We start from the raw sequence: 18,510 nt of genomic DNA on the forward strand, positions 1-18,510 counted from the left end.
TGCAGTTTTTTTCATAGTTTGGCCGGGGGTGCGACTTATACTCAGGAGCGACTTATGTGTGAAATTATTAACACATTAGCGTAAAATATCAAATAATATTATTTAGCTCATTCACGTAAGAGACTAGACGTATAAGATTTCATGGGATTTAGTGATTAGGAGTGACAGATTGTTTGGTAAACGTATAGCATGTTCTATATGTTAATAGTTATTTGAAAGACTCTTACCATAATATGTTACGTTAACATACCAGGCACATTCTCAGTTGGTTATTTATGCCTCATATAACGTACACTTATTCAGCCTGTTGTTCACTATTCTTTATTTATTTTAAATTGCCTTTCAAATGTCTATTCTTGGTGTTGGGCTTTATCAAATACATTTCCCCCAAAAATGCGACTTATACTCCAGTGCGACTTATATATGTTTTTTTCCTTCTTTATTATGCATTTTCGGCAGGTGCAACTTATACTCCGGTGCTACTTATACTCCGAAAAATACGGGATATATATATATATATATATATATATATATATATATATATATATATATATATATATATATATATATGATGTGTGTGTGTATGTTACTCATCAGTTACTCAGTACTTGAGTAGTTTTTTCACAACATACTTTTTACTTTTACTCAAGTAAATATTTGGGTGACTACTCCTTACTTTTACTTGAGTAATAAATCTCTAAAGTAACAGTACTCTTACTTGAGTACAATTTCTGGCTACTCTACCCACCTCTGGTAAGCACTATTATTTTGAACAACCTCTTAAACTGGATCATATCAGCTTTAGACGAGGAATAACGGACAAAAGAAGAATAGAAAATAAAAAATGCTCAAATGTGGGTATATTTAAGAGACAATATGCACATAAAGTATATTTGAAATATGGCTGAAAATCTGACGTTGGAGCGAGCACATATTGCGCATGCGTACTTGGTAAGCGGAAGTGGTATCTGCTCCTGCCGGAAGTCGGCTCGTCCTTTCTGCTCCCCGGCTGCCATCATGGTAGGTTCGCCGTTACGGATTTAGCATTTACACCACGCAATTTCTCCTTAATGTGTCCTTTATGGGCTACAATGTTCACCACATGTAAGGCCAAACACACGCGTGCAGTTTAGCCAAAAGAGTTTAAAGCCAGCGTTCTACTTTTGTCGACGTTTTTCCCCGACGGTAAAATGTCGGCCGCAACGTGGTCAGGACGGCCTTGCTGCTGGAATGTGTCTCCCTAATAGTGGCCTTAACTAACTAACTAACTAACTACCATTACCTTCTTGTCATACTTCTTCTAGCCAACCTTCAGTTTGTTGAATAAGTCCATGTTGTTTAGCTCCGACACACGTTACGCGCGGTTAGAAGGAGTTAGCCTAGTGCTAATAGCTAGTCTGCTAATCGGGGACTTTTGGCCCAACTTGGTGGCACAAGTTTGAAGTTGACACAGCATTAATACACATTTAAACAGCATTAACACACAATTAAACAGCATTAATACACCTTAAAACAGCATGAATACACCTTAAAGCAGCATTAATACACAGAGGTGGGTAGAGTAGCCAGAAATTGTACTCAAGTAAGAGTACTGTTACTTTAGAGATTTATTACTCAAGTAAAAGTAAGGAGTAGTCACCCAAATATTTACTTGAGTAAAAGTAAAAAGTATGTTGTGAAAAAACTACTCAAGTACTGAGTAACTGATGAGTAACATACACACTCATATCATATATATATATACACATACATACATATACATTGATATATACAGTATATAATTTATAAGAATTTATTTTGCTGTTTTTGTTTACATGTTAAAGGTGTTTTAATGAATATACATGCATGTTTAACATATAGATTCCTTTCTTTAATGAAGACTAGAATATAAGTTGGTGTATTACCTGATTCTGATGACTTGCGTTGATTGTAATCAGACAGTCGTGATAACGTCCACGTTTTCAAATGGAGGAGAAGAAAAGTTCCTCCTTTCTGTCTAATACCACATGAAAGTGGTAGTTTTTTGGCATCCTATTTGTCCAGCTTCCATATTCGTTTTTATACACTTTACAAGAAATATATTGGCGTCAAACTCCGTAGCTTGCTAGCTTGTTTGCGCTGGCTTTCGGAGACTCTTGTTTTGAAAGCGCAGGCGCGATGGAGCGGCACTTTTATTGTGAAGACAGGAACGTCCTCATGTGCATTCAGTCTTTAGGCTTTTGACGGGACGTACGGTTGAAATAAAAAATTATCTTTTTTCCTTCACACTTTTGATTGATTGATTGAAACTTTTATTAGTAGATTGCACAGTACAGTACATATTCCGTACAATTGACCACTAAATGGTAACACCCCAATAAGTTTTTCAACTTGTTTAAGTCAGGTCATGTGACCACCTGGCTCTGTTTGATTGGTCCAACGTCACCAGTGACTGCATCTGATTGGTGGAACAAAGTGAAACGTCACCAGTAAGGCAGGCACTTTGAAGGTCTGTCTGACAGACCAAAACAAACAAAGCGTGCATTAACAGATCGATAAAAATTAGTAGCGAGTAGCGAGCTGAATGTAGATAAAAGTAGCGTTCCTTCTCTATAAATATACTTAAGTAAAAGTAAAAGTATGTTGCATTAAAACTACTCTTAGAAGTACAATTTATCCCAAAAGTTACTCAAGTAGATGTAACGGAGTAAATGTAGCGCGTTACTACCCACCTCTGTTAATACACCCTAAAACAGCATTAATACACCTTAAAACTGCATTAATAGGGCAGGGCCGACATCCGGGCAACTGAGCTACATACTGGTTCTTCGAGCCATAGCAACAAAATGCCAAAAAAACTGTGTTGTTTTTGGTTGTGCAAACCACAACTGGAAACAGGGAAAACAAAGGTCGTATTTTGTTCTGCCAAAGCGTGCTAAAAGCCCACAGAGACGAGACAAATGGCTCGCAGCTTTACACCGGGAAAACGAGGACGGTTCTCACTGGAGTCCCCCAAAATCCCGGGTCTTTACACCGGGAAAACGAGGACGGTTCTCACTGGAGTCCCCCAAAATCCCGGGTCGTGTGTTCGGATCACTTCGTTTCTGGTAAAAATATAAGGAACAAAAATCCACCTTCTTAACCACAACTTGGCTATACCGTCCATGCTAATGTTGAACCCGTTGAATTTTTACTGAATAACGTTCGACAGCTGAAGTTGTTGTTGTTGCACAACAATAACATACGGTATAAAGGCTATTTCCAGTAATTCAGCAAATAATAAATCATAATACTGAACTGAATTTGAATGAGCTCTCTACAGATATAATACATATACAGATACTGGTAGTCACCGTGTCATCCTTATTATCATTTATCAACATACCTTGGGTGATTTAACAATTTTTATGTGATTTATTCGTTATATAACAACCGAAGCTAACAACCGACCTGGTGCGCTTGTGAGGTAGACATAAAGATTTCCAAATTCCATGTCCGGCCATTGTGTAGGATTATCAGTCCACGCATCTGCTGGAAGGCGGTAAGGGCAGTCGTTTAATCCAACTACAGAACATTTTAACTCGTATCTTAACCTAGCCTCACTGGAAAGACTATTTACATAATCATACGCCATTTAGAACAGTTTAAAATGCCGTGAAACCTCGTTAAATGCCTTTTCTGTCAATGCTGTGTTCGCTGTGAGCTGGTTTGTTTTCAACGAATTCAATATGGCGACCGGTTGCTAGGGGATTGGCAGGCGGAAGTGACGTAGGTCCGCCCTCGCCTATACGCCTTAAAACAGTATGAATACACATTAAAACAGCATCACGTGACACAACATTTATACACGAAAGTTACACACCTTTTAATACACCACTCCCTAGCTATATCTCGTGTACTTACCATTTATGAACTTGGTATTCCTTCTCTGACACTGGTGTTGACATTACCGTATTTTCCGCACTATAAGGCGCACCGGATTATTAGCCGCACCTTCTATGAATTACATATTTCATAATTTTGTCCACCAATAAGCCGCCCCGGACTATAAGCCGCGCCTACGCTGCGCTAAAGGGAATGTCAAAAAAACAGTCGGATAGGTCAGTCAAACTTTAATAATATATTAAAAACCAGCGTTCTAACAACTCTGTTCACTCCCAAAATGTACGCAAATGTGCAATCACAAACATAGTAAAATTCAAAATAGTGCAGCGCAATAGCAACATAATGTTGCTCGAACGTTAATGTCACAACACACAAAATAAACATAGCGCTTACTTTCTGAAGTTATTCTTCATTCGTAAATCCTTCGTCTTCGGTGTCCGAAGTGAAAAGTTGTGCAAATTTACGATCCACTGGCAGATGTTGGCGTCGTCTGGCGCTGCCTCCTCGTCTTAGTGAAGGTGTGTTCGCCTTCTGTCTTCCATTGTTCCCACGCAGTTAGCAGTCTAGCTTCGAATGCCCTGTTGACACCAATATCTAGCGGCTGGAGGTCTTTTGTCAATCCACCCGGAATGACGGCGAGTATTGAATTAAGCGCGTCAGCGTGTCTCAATGTGCTGTTATGAGCTAGCAAATATAACAACTACACTACCCAGCATGCAACGATAGTTACGAGCATGCGCGGTAGCCCTGAGAAGTTCCCACGCAGTTAGCAGTCTAGCTTCGAATGCCCTGTTGACACCAATATCTAGCGGCTGGAGGTCTTTTGTCAATCCACCCGGAATGACGGCGAGTATTGAATTAAGCGTGTCAGCGTGTCTCTCAATGTGCTGTTATGAGCTAGCAAATATAACAACTACACTACCCAGCATGCAACGATAGTTACGAGCATGCGCAGTAGCCCTGAGAAGCGATGTTGTATGCTGGGAGTTCGAATGTGGTTATGAGCACGCTGTGAGAAAACGTTGAGAACTCAGTTAACACGCCTCGTCTGCATTATTTATAATTAGACAGACAACACACTTAATAGGAGCCATTTGGGGTCTTTACATAAACACACAAATGGAAATGAAACGTCACATATCCCAGCATGCACCGCGCGCTTCTTCTACGGGGAAAAAAGATGGCGGCTGTTTACCGTAGTTGCGAGACCTAAACTTTATGAAAATGAATCGTAATAAAGCGCACCGGGTTATAAGGCGCACTGTTAGCTTTTGAGAAAATTTTTGGTTTTTAGGTGCGCCTTATAGTGCGGAAAATACGGTACAGACCATTAATGAGACATTTATAGTACATTTTATGTGCTACAATCCACAAATGCATAAAACTTGCATCATAGGCATGTGATTTTAATTAACTTTTCACAGTGATTCTGTTAAATTGTTTTAAAAGCACTATCTTAGAAATGTTATCCTGTGTTTTATATGCTTTGATCATTTATATTAAAGATATTCCTGAAATGTGTCTTAACACTACTTACCGGTACTGTGTATTTACTTTATAATCTTCAACTTTCAGGTGTTCAAGCGCTTTGTTGAGATTGGCCGTGTGGTCTACATCTCTTTTGGACCTTATTCCGGCAAGCTGGTGGCCATTGTTGACGTTATTGACCAAAATAGGGTGAGTGCCTAAGGGAGAACTGTACTTTTATGGAATTTTGCCTATCATTAGCCATACTTTTTTTGCTTTTAAGTTTGTAATAATCTGCTCATTCTGGTAGTCTATTTTGCCTTTAAAATCATTCTAAAAATGCATCCAACAATATTCCATTTACATTTTGTGACCTGAATATTAACAAAGTATTGTGATAATAAGCGTTTATGCAGGCAAACATTTTTAGCCACAGTGTGATCACAGAGCGCTAACTAGCTTGTGCAGCTGTAGTGTTGACATATTGTGATTGCATGTTAGCTGGTGTAAGTTAATTGTAGATTGCAAATCATGCCTCTTACCTCGGTAGTAAAAGGTTATGGACATAAACTTAAGAAGTTGGTCATCTGTGACAGCCAACTTATACCCAGAGATGGCGTGAAAGACACAAGATGCTAGTTTAGAGTGCTAGCTTTTTATTTTAACATTTCTCAAATATAATGATTAATTCTTCATCTTATCAGCAATATGACCATCCTATCTGTCTGCATCTTAGTGAGAGCAGACATTGTACAGTATGTGATTGTCTTGTTTCTTGTCTCTCATGAAGTCTGCCTTGATAAGATATGTTGTTGAAGGATATCTATTACATTAATGCGCCACTGTATGCTTAAAATTGGCAAAATACATAAATATTACATGTTATGAATGTAATTGTTGCTATTTTACATATATATTTTTAGCTAATATTTATTGTTAGTACGTTTATACTGTTTACTTTCCTTTGTCTATTTTAACAGGTCAGAATGCATTTTAAAATGTGTGCTTATCTCACATTAGGATTGTGAATGATAGGCAAAATTCCATCAAAAGTTGCAGTTCCCCTTTAAGGGGCTGGCGACAAAAATTGTGACATTTCAATGGGGCTCTTTTTGTTGTTGAATGTATGTTTGGCGCATTTGCAGGCTCTTGTGGACGGTCCCTGCACAGGTGTGAAGAGGCAAGCTTTGCCCTTTAAGGTCATGCAGCTCACAGACTATGTCATCAAAGTTCCTCACAGGTGCGGAGCATCACTCCTTTCTTCATTTTAGCACCAATGTTTGGCCTTTCCTAACACGACTTTTTTATCCACAGTGCCCGCCAGAAGTTCGTGAGGAGAGCCTGGGAGAAGGCCCAAGTCAACGAGAAGTGGGAACAGAGCAATTGGTTCAAGAAGATCGAGGCACGAGAGAAGGTGAACATGGATCTTTCTTCTAGATTGTTAGTCGTGAAAAATGATACAAATATTCAATTGGTCAGATTAGGGCTGGACGATTATGTCAAAAATAATAATTACAACTATTTTGTTAATATGGTAGTCACGTTAACATACCGTATTTTCCGCACTATAAGGCGCACCGGATTATTAGCCGCACCTTCAATGAATGGCATATTTCATAACTTTGTCCACCAATAAGCCGCCCCGGACTATAAGCCGCGCCTACGCTGCGCTAAAGGGAATGTCAAAAAAACAGTCAGATAGGTCAGTCAAACTTTAATAATATATTAAAAACCAGCGTTCTAACAACTCTGTTCACTCCCAAAATGTACGCAAATGTGCAATCACAAACATAGTCAAATTCAAAATAGTGCAGAGCAATAGCAACATAATGTTGCTCGAACGTTAATGTCACAACACACAAAATAAACATAGCGCTCACTTTCTGAAGTTACCATTCATTCGTAAATCCTTCGTCTTCGGTGTCCGAAGTGAAAAGTTGGGCAAATTTACGATCCACTGGCAGATGTTGGCGTCGTCTGGCGCTGCCTCCTCGTCTTAGTGAAGGTGTGTTCGCCTTCTGTCATCCATTGTTCCCACGCAGTTAGCAGTCTAGCTTCGAATGCCCTGTTGACACCAATATCTAGCGGCTGGAGGTCTTTTGTCAATCCACCCGGAATGACGGCGAGTATTGAATTAAGCGCGTAAGCGTGTCTCTTAATGTGATGTTATGAGCTAGCAAATATAACAACTACACTACCCAGCATGCAACGATAGTGACGAGCATGCGCGGTAGCCCTGAGAAGCGTTGTATGCTGGGAGTTAGAATGTGGTTATGAGCACGCTGTGAGTAAACGTTGAGAACTCTGTTAACACGCCTCGTCTGCATTATTTATAATTAGACAGACAACACACTTAATAGGAGCCATTTTGGGGTCTTTACATAAACACACAAATGGAAATGAAACGTCACATATCCCAGCATGCACCGCGCGCGGGAAAAAAGATGGCGGCTGTTTACCGTAGTTGCGAGACCGAAACTTTATGAAAATTAATATTAATATTAACCCATATATAAGGCGCACCGGATTATAAGGCGCACTGTCAGCTTTTGAGAAAATTTGTGGTTTTTAGGTGCGCCTTATAGTGCGGAAAATACGGTAATGGTGGTTCTTAGGTGAAAATGTTGCATAGATGATGTTTTACGCATCATCTTCAAGTCGCTTTCTGACAGTCGCCGTTTTGTGGGCGGTCTTAATTATCACCTTCAACAGCGTCTTCTCCCCGTCATCTTTGTTGTAGCGTCCAAGGACGGGAGTGGAAGAAGTGTCAAAACATGGAGCTAACTGTTTTAATGACATTCAGACTTTTACTTCAATCAATAACAAGGCGGAATCTCCTCATCCGTGGCTCACTAGTGCAACAACAACGCCCGAAATGTGTCCCGTGTAAAACCATCCAACTATAACTCTAATAACTAAAGTTCCTTGGGTGAATAATGCAAACTCACTACACCGGTATGTTTTAGTGCTTTCGTGGTGAGTTTACGGACAGATATAAGTAAGAACTTTACACTACTTTACATTAGAAATGACAACAGTGGAGGATGAATGTCCCATAACAAGAAGATAGAGAAAAAGAAGCAGCTTATCAACTGCGGCGTCGTCACAGATGACAATTGCGGTGGACGCTCGCAAATTTTCAGGACTTAAGCAGTTCTCAAGTACACATCAGAAGGTTAAAAAAAAAGGTTTTGCATAATATTGCTAAACAAAACGCCAGATAATGTCTGCTAATAGGTGCCATTTTGGGGTTTTCATACCAAACCATAATAATCCCCATATGTTGAATGAAGCACAGAAGGTCTGACTACAGTAGCCGTAATGTGCTGACAATATCTCTTATGTGTGACTGCCATCTACTGGTCCCACTTATCATTACACCACGTGCCAAATAAAATTGCTTTGCAATCGGTAAGCACAACCAGTTATTCCGTATATTAGGCGCAACACGTTAAAAGGTGTACTCTGGGTTTTTGAGAAAATTAAGGGATTTTAAGTGCACCTTACAATCCGAAAAATACGGTAGTTAAAAAAAACCTGTATACATTTGTGACGAATAAACCACAACAAATAAAATAGTAATAATAAATTGAAATAATAGCATTATAATAAACAATAAATGTTTTTTAGTCCCGTTGTTTATCCCCTCACTTATTTTGCCACAATAGAGTGTGTGCTCTCTTTGTCAAATAACATTTAACAACGTGTTTAATAAATGCAAAAATCCTCACATTTATTGGCACAATACATCTTTGGACAATATTGACCAGTATTTTATGTCAAAGCTTAATTGTGTAAATGTATCAAGTGTTTTAAGTACATTATGCTTGTGTAAGGTACTTTTTTGACAACTTTATTCTGTAGCGTGCCGCACTATTATTGTGAAGGGGGTAAGAGTGCTGTGTTGCTGTCTCAGCTTGAGAAGTAAAGAGGCAATTTGAGGCAGTTCTTTAAAAGAAAACATCTTTCGAGGTGTGACTGCTTTCCTGTTTGTTCATTGTTATATCCTTCACAAGCAGATGAGAGGAGTTTGGATTGTTCTTGCTAGTTTAGTCGCTGTGTCGGAGATAAATGAGTTCCCAAACAATTGATTCTTCTCACAATGACAGCATTTCACTCACATTTATGTCCGTCTCTGTGATATTTTGCAGGCCGATTATGTGACTACTTCCGCGGTTACGTACACGCGGAAAATATACGGCCTTAGTTTTATTGTTGAGTTTAGTGATTATTGTTTAGGCATACTAGTGCTGTGTCAAATAAAAAAGAGCAACCATGGTGAGATCCCAAACCTTTTGTGCTCACTCATCCCTTTCACCATCCCAAGCTCTGAAATTTGCATGCACGTTGTGTGGCCTATTAATATAATGATTATATATTCATGATTGTGAAAAACCATAGTCAAAACTGAAATGTGATGAGCCCTAGCTCAGATTGACACGTCTTTCTAAACACATTTCCCACACTGGTGTTTGAAAAATGTCCTGCCACACCAGTGGAGTTTGCAAAAAAGTCTGTCCCCATAAAAACCTGAGTGTATGACATAAGAGGAATTGTACCAGTAATCTTCTGATAATGGATATATGCGCCGCTACGGTGGGTTAGGTAAGCAAATCAAGTGCTCCTTTTCTCCTGTCTCAGGCTGAATAAATTTAGCTCACTGTAAACAAACATAGTCGTGTGTGTTGAAGAGAAAAATGTTTTGGCAGCTGCTATTTGCCCCAAATGTTTTGCAAACATTCCACAAGGAAGGAAAAAAAACATCGAGCTTCAACACATCAAACCTGATGAGCCACCTGAAAAAGCAGCATGGCTACGGCGATGTTTGAAAGTCCACGGAAACGCTGGCCGTTAAAGAAGCTACCTCAAATCCAGCCTATTGCTGTGTTGTGGGAATGATGGCGCTGGACCACTAGTCCTTGTTAACGATACAGCTTTTCTTGAGGTCTGCACAAACTACACCTAGATCTATATGGAATAAATCATTGATACCAATAAGTTATTGGTATCGCTATAATTAGTGCACACTAGAGATGCGCGGTTTGCGGGCACAACCGCGGAGTCCGCGGATTATCCGCGGATCGGGCAGATGAAATTTTAAAAAATTAGATTTTATCCGCGGGTCGGGTCGGGTGGTTGAAATAAAAAACTATTTGATTTTAAATAGATTCAGGCGGGTGGCAGTTAAACCAATTGGGAAATATATATACATAGTTAAATGTTGTTACCCACATACGAAAAACGAGCAGGCACCTGCTGCATATGCCACAACAGAAGAAGAAAAAAAAGAGATGGACACTTTTACGGAGCGGAGAAGGGACGCCTCGCCGGGGTCCGGGACCGAGGCCCCTTCCCCCGAGAGGGCCCCACCGGGAGCCGTAGCTGAGGCGATCCGTGAGAAGGGCCCGACGCACGTCCAGGGTCACCACCGCGCCCACCGCACCGACACCCCGCCTCGTCCGCCTTCGCCGCGGCCGGCGTCACGCGCAGCAGGTAAGCTGCTTACCTGCCCGCCACCCCTGTGGCCGGGGGCTCGTAACAGGGGTCACTCTGCGCGCTCCGCCCGCGCAGCTTACCTGCCCGCCACCCCTGTTGCCGGGGGCGCGTAACAGGGGTCACTCCGCGCGCAGTGCGCTCACGAAAGGGGTGGGGCTCACCCTGGTTGATAGACAGCAGCTAGGACGGTGGCCATGGAAGTCGGAACCCGCTAAGGAGTGTGTAACAACCCACCTGCCGAATCAACTAGCCCTGAAAATGGATGGCGCTGGAGCGTCGGGCCCATATACCCGGCCGTCGCCGGCAGCGAGACGCGCTTGGAGGTGCGCTCAGCGCGGCTCCCATATGATTGCGCACTGGTGTGCGTCTGGGTCGTGACAGCGTGGCACGCGAATGTCTGTGCTGCATTGGATCAGTCTCCTTTCTTTAACAGGCAAAAGCTTTATAACCTCACTAATGCCTTGCATCGTCTATATTAGATATATAACAACAGGCGGGTGCGGGCGGATGCGGTTCTGATCAAATGTTAGATCGGGTGAATTGCGGATGGTTGACGACTTTCTGATGCGGTTGCGGATGAAATAATTGCCTATCCGCGCATCTCTAGTGCACACTATGTCTGAGCCATATATCGATTTTATCCATATATTCTACTTTTTTGTTGCAGACGATTCAAAAATCACTTTTTTTCTCCACTTGCTCTGGCATACTTTCTGCCCCTCAGGAGCTTCCGTAGCCCTCGCCCGCTCCCTTACTTCCTTAGCGGCTCACATAGCCAAACATGGCTAACGCTAATGAGAGCAAGACATTTGTTCCAAAGAAAAAAAAAGTGTTGTATTTGGTTTTGCGGCACCAGGCGTGGAACAAATGACTGCACGGTGCACAGTTTGTTTGAAAAAGGCATCAGCACAACTAACTTGTTCCAGCATGTGAAAGCGAAGCCTCCAGTGGACGGTGGCAAATACAATTGTTGAGCAGGCAAACAAGAAGTCAAGTACAAATCACCTTTGTGTGGTGGAATCATTTCCAGCAGGTTTGTATGGAGATGATGAGAAAGAAGCACCATGCATCACTAAAGCACACCAACAATGAAACTATAACAGTCCTCTATTTGCATACAACATATAATACTGCATGTTTATTTTCACAAGTATGTCATTCAAGACAGAAGTTTTTATTTGCATGCAAAATGTGCAATGCTGCATTTTTGTTAACAGAATTATTCTATATAATATATAGGGCGGTATAGCTCGGTTGGTAGAGTGTCCGTGCCATCAACCTGAGGGTTGCAGGTTCGATCCCCGCGTCCGCCATCCAAGTCACTGCCGTTGTGTCCTTGGGCAAGACACTTTACCCACCTGCTCCCAGTGCCACCCACACTGGTTTAAATGTACCGGTAACTTAGATATTGGGTTTTCACTATGTAAAGCGCTTTGAGTCACTAGAGAAAAGCGCTATATAAATATAATTCACTTCACTTCACTTCACTTCACTTAACTTATTCAAGCAGAAGTATTGCTTTGCAAGGGAAGCTCTTATTTTAATTCTTTGAAAATGATTCCATAAAAAGTACAATTAATATCTGGTCTAAAAAGAACAACATAATACAAATTAGAATATTGCTAAGAATAAGATGCAGTGTCATTTCCAACTACAAGTTTTGAATCCAATAAAATAAAAACTTGTTTTGAATTATCACTGTCATTTGTATTTGATGGTTTCTTTAAAAAATAGAGCGATACAATCGTAAATCAAATTTTTTGTGATTAAAAGGGTATTTTATTTGTGTGCCATATGTCCCAGGAAACATTGTTTGTAATGGCCTGTGTGTGTTATAAGGTGTCTGCCACTACACAAAATGAAAGCTCTTCATGCTTCCCTTGTCAAATGAATTTTAGAAAGATGTTATGACAAAAGTCAGTTTGAAGTAGGGCTGGGCGATATGGCCTTTTTTTAATATGTGGATTTTTAGTCCATGGCACAATACAGCATATACCGTATTTTCCGCACCATAAGCTGCCCTGGGTTATAAGCCGCGCCTTCAATGAACGGCATATTTCAAAACTTTGTCCACCTATAAGCCGCCCCGTGTTATAAGCCGCATCTAACTGCGCTAAAGGGAATGTCAAAAAAACAGTCAGATAGGTCAGTCAAACTTTAATAATATATTAAAAACCAGCGTGATGTGGGCGCGCATGGAGTCGTATATCAACATGGACGGAGCTGCGTGAAAAAAGCCACCCGGCCTCTTCGCGTAAACTTCCCTTAACCACTCGCCCATCTTTTCTTCATCCATCCATCCCTTCGAGTTAGCTTTTATGATGACGCCGGCTGGAAAGGTCTCTTTTGGCAAGGTCTTCCTTTTGAATATCACCATGGGTGGAAGTTTCTGGCCATTAGCATGGCAAGCTAGAACCACAGTGAAGGATGACTTCTCATTCCCTGTGGTGCGAATATTCACCGTACGTGCTCCCGTTGTATCCACAGTGCGGTTCACAGGAATATCAAAAGTCAGTGGAACCTCGTCCATGTTGATAATGTTCTCTGGCCGGATCTTTTTTTCAGCTATCTTGTTTTTACAATATGCACGGGAAGTAGCCAGCTTTTCTTGAAAGTCTTTAGGCAGTTGCTGTGAAATAGTAGTCCGTGTGCGGATGGAGAGATTGCGTCTTTTCATGACCCGGAAACCTGTCGCTTAGTAGGAGCCATTTTGTGGTCTTTACAGATGTAAACACACAAAGGAAATGAAACGTAATATCCGCGCGCTTCTTCTTCTTCTACGGGGCGGGTGGTTGCTTACAGTAGAAGAAGAAGCGCTTCCTCTTCTATGGGGGCGGGTGCTTACCTTGGCGGTTGCTTGCCGTAGAAGAAGCAGCGCTTCCTCTTCTACGGGGAAAAAAGATGGCGGCTGTTTACCGTAGTTGCGAGACCTAAACTTTATGAAAATGAATCTTAATATTAATCCATATATAAAGCGCACCGGGTTATAAGCCGCACTGTCAGCTTTTGAGTAAATTTGTGGTTTTTAGGTGCGGCTAATAGTGCGGAAAATACGGTATGTGGATATTTTGCCTTAGTCTTGAATGAACACTTGATGCATATAATGACAGCAGTATGATGATTCTATGTGTCTACATTAAAACATTCTTCTTCATATGCTTATTTTAAACTTTCATGCAGAGAGGGAAACCACAACTAAAAGTGTATTAGACAGTTATTAAGCAGTGGCACAAACATTCATGTCATTTCCAAACAGAAAGTGCAAGATTGTCAGAGACATTTTAAAACAAGCTATTAGTGCACTTTTGTGCATGATGTCACTAAGGTGACATATCAAAACAACACTAAATTAAAGTGCACTTTTTGTACAGAACACCACTACAATAGTTTAAAACAAATAAAGTGCACTTTTGTGCATGATGTCACACAAGATATTTCAATAACTGTCAAATAAATAGAATAGAATCGCTATGTGGTAGGATACTGTGGACGATATCTCGTTCTGTTCACTATTTGTTTCATACGGTGTTGATGTGGAAATGGTTGCTTGGGCATTTTGTTGGTGTGGCACTGAACGGAGATGTTGACATGCGGAGATTCAAGCACTCCTTATTCTCTAGCAGGTGACTTTTCAAATGATGCTACATATTAGCAGTAATGCTACTTTTTGTAGCAACACTTTTGCCCCACACTCGACATATTACGGTTGTCTGTTCGACATCTTCCCGCTTGAAGCCAAACCACCGCCAGACGATGGACCCCCTGCTGTTTTTCTTGGGAATTAATTCTTCCGTCATTTGTTACCAGATTGGCACCTTCTTTCGCCCGTATTACCACTCGCACCACAGCTAACTTTACCCATGCTGCTACCTCTCTGCTCTGCGAGGGCATATACGTGTGTGACGTGACGTATGTAAGAAGGTGCCCTTGCTGTCTGTGAGAAGGAGACAAGAGTGATAAGAGCCTAAAAGCAACTGTGTGAGAAGGTATACTCCAATATCACCATATAGTCATTTTCTATATCGCATAGAGACAAACCCGTGATATATCCAGTATATTCAATATATCGCCCAGCCCTAGTTTGAAGCCTGGGTTTTAGCAAGTGTCCACTCTAACCAGTTGTCCATTACAAGCTCAGTACTAGTGTAAGTACATCATGTAATATTTAACACAAGTCTTTATATATAAGATAGCAAAGATTACTGTGGTAGGTGTAAGACTGTGTCCAACTTGGAGTAGACCTGACAAGCAGCTTTCCTTGCTTATTGTTGCTTCTTTCTCCATTCTGAATGTGCCACCACAGAAAAAGGTGCAACTACCGTATTTTCCGCACCATAAGCCGCCCTGGGTTATAAGCCGCGCCTTCAATGAACGGCATATTTCAAAACTTTGTCCACCTATAAGCCGCCCCGTGTTATAAGCCGCATCTAACTGCGCTAAAGGAATGTCAAAAAAACAGTCAGATAGGTCAGTCAAACTTTAATAATATATTAAAAACCAGCGTGATGTGGGCGCGCATGGAGTCGTATATCAACATGGACGGAGCTGCGTGAAAAAAGCCACCCGGCCTCTTCGCGTAAACTTACCTTAACCACTCGCTCATCTTTTCTTCATCCATCCATCCCTTCGAGTTAGCTTTTATGATGACGCCGGCTGGAAAGGTCTCTTTTGGCAAGGTCTTCCTTTTGAATATCACCATGGGTGGAAGTTTCTGGCCATTAGCATGGCAAGCTAGAACCACAGTGAAGGATGACTTCTCATTCCCTGTGGTGCGAATATTCACCGTACGTGCTCCCGTTGTATCCACAGTGCGGTTCACAGGAATATCAAAAGTCAGTGGAACCTCGTCCATGTTGATAATGTTCTCTGGCCGGATCTTTTTTTCAGCTATCTTGTTTTTACAATATGCACGGAAAGTAGCCAGCTTTTCTTGAAAGTCTTTAGGCAGTTGCTGTGAAATGGTAGTCCGTGTGCGGATGGAGAGATTGCGTCTTTTCATGAACCGGAAACCTGTCGCTTAGTAGGAGCCATTTTGTGGTCTTTACAGATGTAAACACACAAAGGAAATGAAACGTAATATCCGCGCGCTTCTTCTTCTACGCGGGCGGGTGGTTGCTTACAGTAGAAGAAGAAGCGCTTCCTGTTCTATGGGGGCGGGTGCTTACCTTGGCGGTTGCTTGCGTAGAAGAAGAAGCACTTCCTCTTCTACGGGGAAAAAAGATGGCGGCTGTTTACCGTAGTTGCGAGACCGAAACTTTATGAAAATGAATCTTAATATTAATCCATATATAAAGCGCACCGGGTTATAAGGCGCACTGTCAGCTTTTGAGAAAATTTGTGGTTTTTAGGTGCGCCTTATTGTGCGGAAAATACGGTAGTCATTTTCTATATCGCACAGAGAAACCCGTGATATATCCAGTATATTCAATATATCGCCCAGCCCTCGTTTGAAGCCTGGGTTTTAGCAAGTGTCCACTCTAACCAGTTGTCCATTTTAAGCTCAGTACTAGTGTAAGTACATCATGTAATATTTAACACAAGTCTTTATATATAAGATAGCAAAGATTACTGTGGTAGGTGTAAGACTGTGTCCAACTTGGAGTAGACATGACAAGCAGCTTTCCTTGCTTATTGTTGCTTTTTTCTCCATTCTGAATGTGCCACCACAGAAAAAGGTGCAACTAATATTTTTACAGGCAGTTGTACCTTTTTTTTTTTTTTTTATATCTCAACTGAACAAAGTGTTGTAGAAGAATTCCATCCCAGGTTTAATGCATACTTTGAACTTCTTTGCAGAGGGCCAAAATGTCTGACTTTGACCGCTACAGGGTGATGCAGGCCAGGAGGATTGTAAGTCTTGTCCTTGTAATTCAGGCTAAAACACACTTTGCATGAAGAAGCAGTTCACTAGTGTTCTGCTGTGTGTTAACATAGCTGATAAACTAGCTGTTGACGACAAGTGTAACTCCTTAACTAGCTGTTTGTAATGATACACTTTGCTTCTGCAGAGGAACAGGATCATCAAGGTTGAGGTGAAAAGGCTGCAGAACGCAGCAAAGAAGGCGGCAAGGAAAGCGGACGCTGCAAAGAAAGGGGGCACAGACAAAGCGGCCGCAAAAAAAGCGGCCGCAAAGAAAGTGCGTGCAAAGAAAGCGGGCCCAAGGAAAGCAGGCTTAAAGAAAGGCCTAAAGAAAGCAGGCGCAAAGAAAGCAGAGCCAGAGAAAGTGGAGGCAAAGGAGTGAAACCTTTTTCAAAATAAACATTCACTTTGCTTATCCACCTTTTTGTCTGTGAATCTTTCTTTATCAACTTGCAGTCTTGGAATACAACCTCCTCATTTTACATGTGTCAAATACTTCATTTCTTATGCAACTTACAATATGCTGAATATATTCTACATACATTTATATTAGTGCTGTCAAATAATCTACAATTGTAATCATGATTACTTACAGGTTATTACCCACATTCCATCCATCCATTTTTCTACCGCTCATTCATATTTTTAAAAAGCGTCCATAACTGTGATGTGGCCCTCAATGAAGGCGATTGACATAAATGTACAATATGTATTTTTGTGTGACTGAATAGTCAAATAACACCTCATGAAAGTCATCTTCTGCCAATGCTACTCGTTTCATTTCTAAAAATAGCAATGTATTGCAAGCCAAAATAGGACTTGGCTATGGAAATACTGCAGGATGATGATGTGCATTCCTTTTGCTGGACATCCTAAACATACATTTTAATCCACCATCATGAATATGTCATCATAATGGATGGATGGATGTTTCACTTGTAAAAAAAAAAAGATGGGGGGGTGGGGTGCTGAGACATTATTACGCGTCAGCAGATCCATGTACTTCCTCTTATTGCCGCTAGGGGCCATGGCCCATTATGCATGTTGCTTTGTTTACCTGCACAAGTCATGTTGCTTTGTTTACCTGCACAAGTCACGTTGCTTTGTTTACCTGCCCAAGTCATGTTGCTTTGTTTACCTGCACAAGTCATGTTGCTTTGTTTACCTGCCCAAGTCACGTTGCTTTGTTTACCTGCACAAGTCACGTTGCTTTGTTCACCTGCCCAAGCAGGCCCGGCCCTAACCAATCTGGCGCCCTAGCAAGATTTTAGGTGGCGCCCCCCCACATCGGCAGTGAAGTGTATATACTCACAAGAAACCGAATAGCTTTGTCTTTGACCTTTTTTTTTTACTTACAACTATATCTAATATATAAAGGGGTGGAAAAGTGACTATTACCTGCAGGGCAAACATTAGCTAACCAGAAGGCAATAACAATGTAAACAAAAAACACCTGCTTAAAAGATCTAATACAAATGTCCCTGAGGAATGTAAGGTGGGAGTACTGTAATTACCTAACGTTACATTATTATTTTCCATAACAATTTAGCCCCCTCCACAATATTAACCCGACGTTAAAACAGATTATAGATTAGCAATTGCCGAATCATGTAACATTAGCTTAATGCTAAAAAGCCAGGTTACTATCACATTCTGTAACAGACAAATCATTTCATGTAGGCTAACGTTACCTACCTGCTACCTCTGTCTTTTCTCGTTTCTCCTCCTCTTCTTTTCTCTTTTTTCTTCCCTGGGCACCTGACAGTTTTGGCCGTTTTGACATCTTGTGTTGATTTTTTGATGTGGTGACGTCCAAAAAGAGT

The 18,510-nt window shown here is 41.2% G+C and overlaps 1 protein-coding gene across 1 annotated transcript; it reads left to right on the forward strand.

Annotated features, from left to right (window-relative positions):
* Positions 1-911: 911 nt before the first annotated feature.
* rpl14 (ribosomal protein L14) lies at positions 912-17,106 on the forward strand. Its single transcript, XM_061982386.2, has 6 exons — positions 912-1,020; positions 5,440-5,541; positions 6,477-6,571; positions 6,646-6,745; positions 16,624-16,677; positions 16,836-17,106. Exons 1-6 carry the CDS (start codon positions 1,018-1,020, stop codon positions 17,067-17,069), a joined length of 588 nt encoding a protein of 195 aa, XP_061838370.2. The 5' UTR covers positions 912-1,017; the 3' UTR covers positions 17,070-17,106.
* The last annotated feature ends 1,404 nt before the right edge of the window (positions 17,107-18,510 follow it).

The sequence above is a fragment of the Nerophis lumbriciformis genome, linkage group LG21, assembly GCF_033978685.3.
Source record: "Nerophis lumbriciformis linkage group LG21, RoL_Nlum_v2.1, whole genome shotgun sequence".
Classification (NCBI taxonomy): domain Eukaryota; kingdom Metazoa; phylum Chordata; class Actinopteri; order Syngnathiformes; family Syngnathidae; genus Nerophis; species Nerophis lumbriciformis.

Bases quoted from the DNA above. Each gene is read 5' to 3' on its own strand.
- rpl14 (XM_061982386.2), top strand. The intron at 6,572-6,645 runs GTGCGGAGCATC...TTTTATCCACAG, and splicing joins GTCATCAAAGTTCCTCACAG to TGCCCGCCAGAAGTTCGTGA. The intron at 16,678-16,835 runs GTAAGTCTTGTC...TTGCTTCTGCAG, and splicing joins TGATGCAGGCCAGGAGGATT to AGGAACAGGATCATCAAGGT.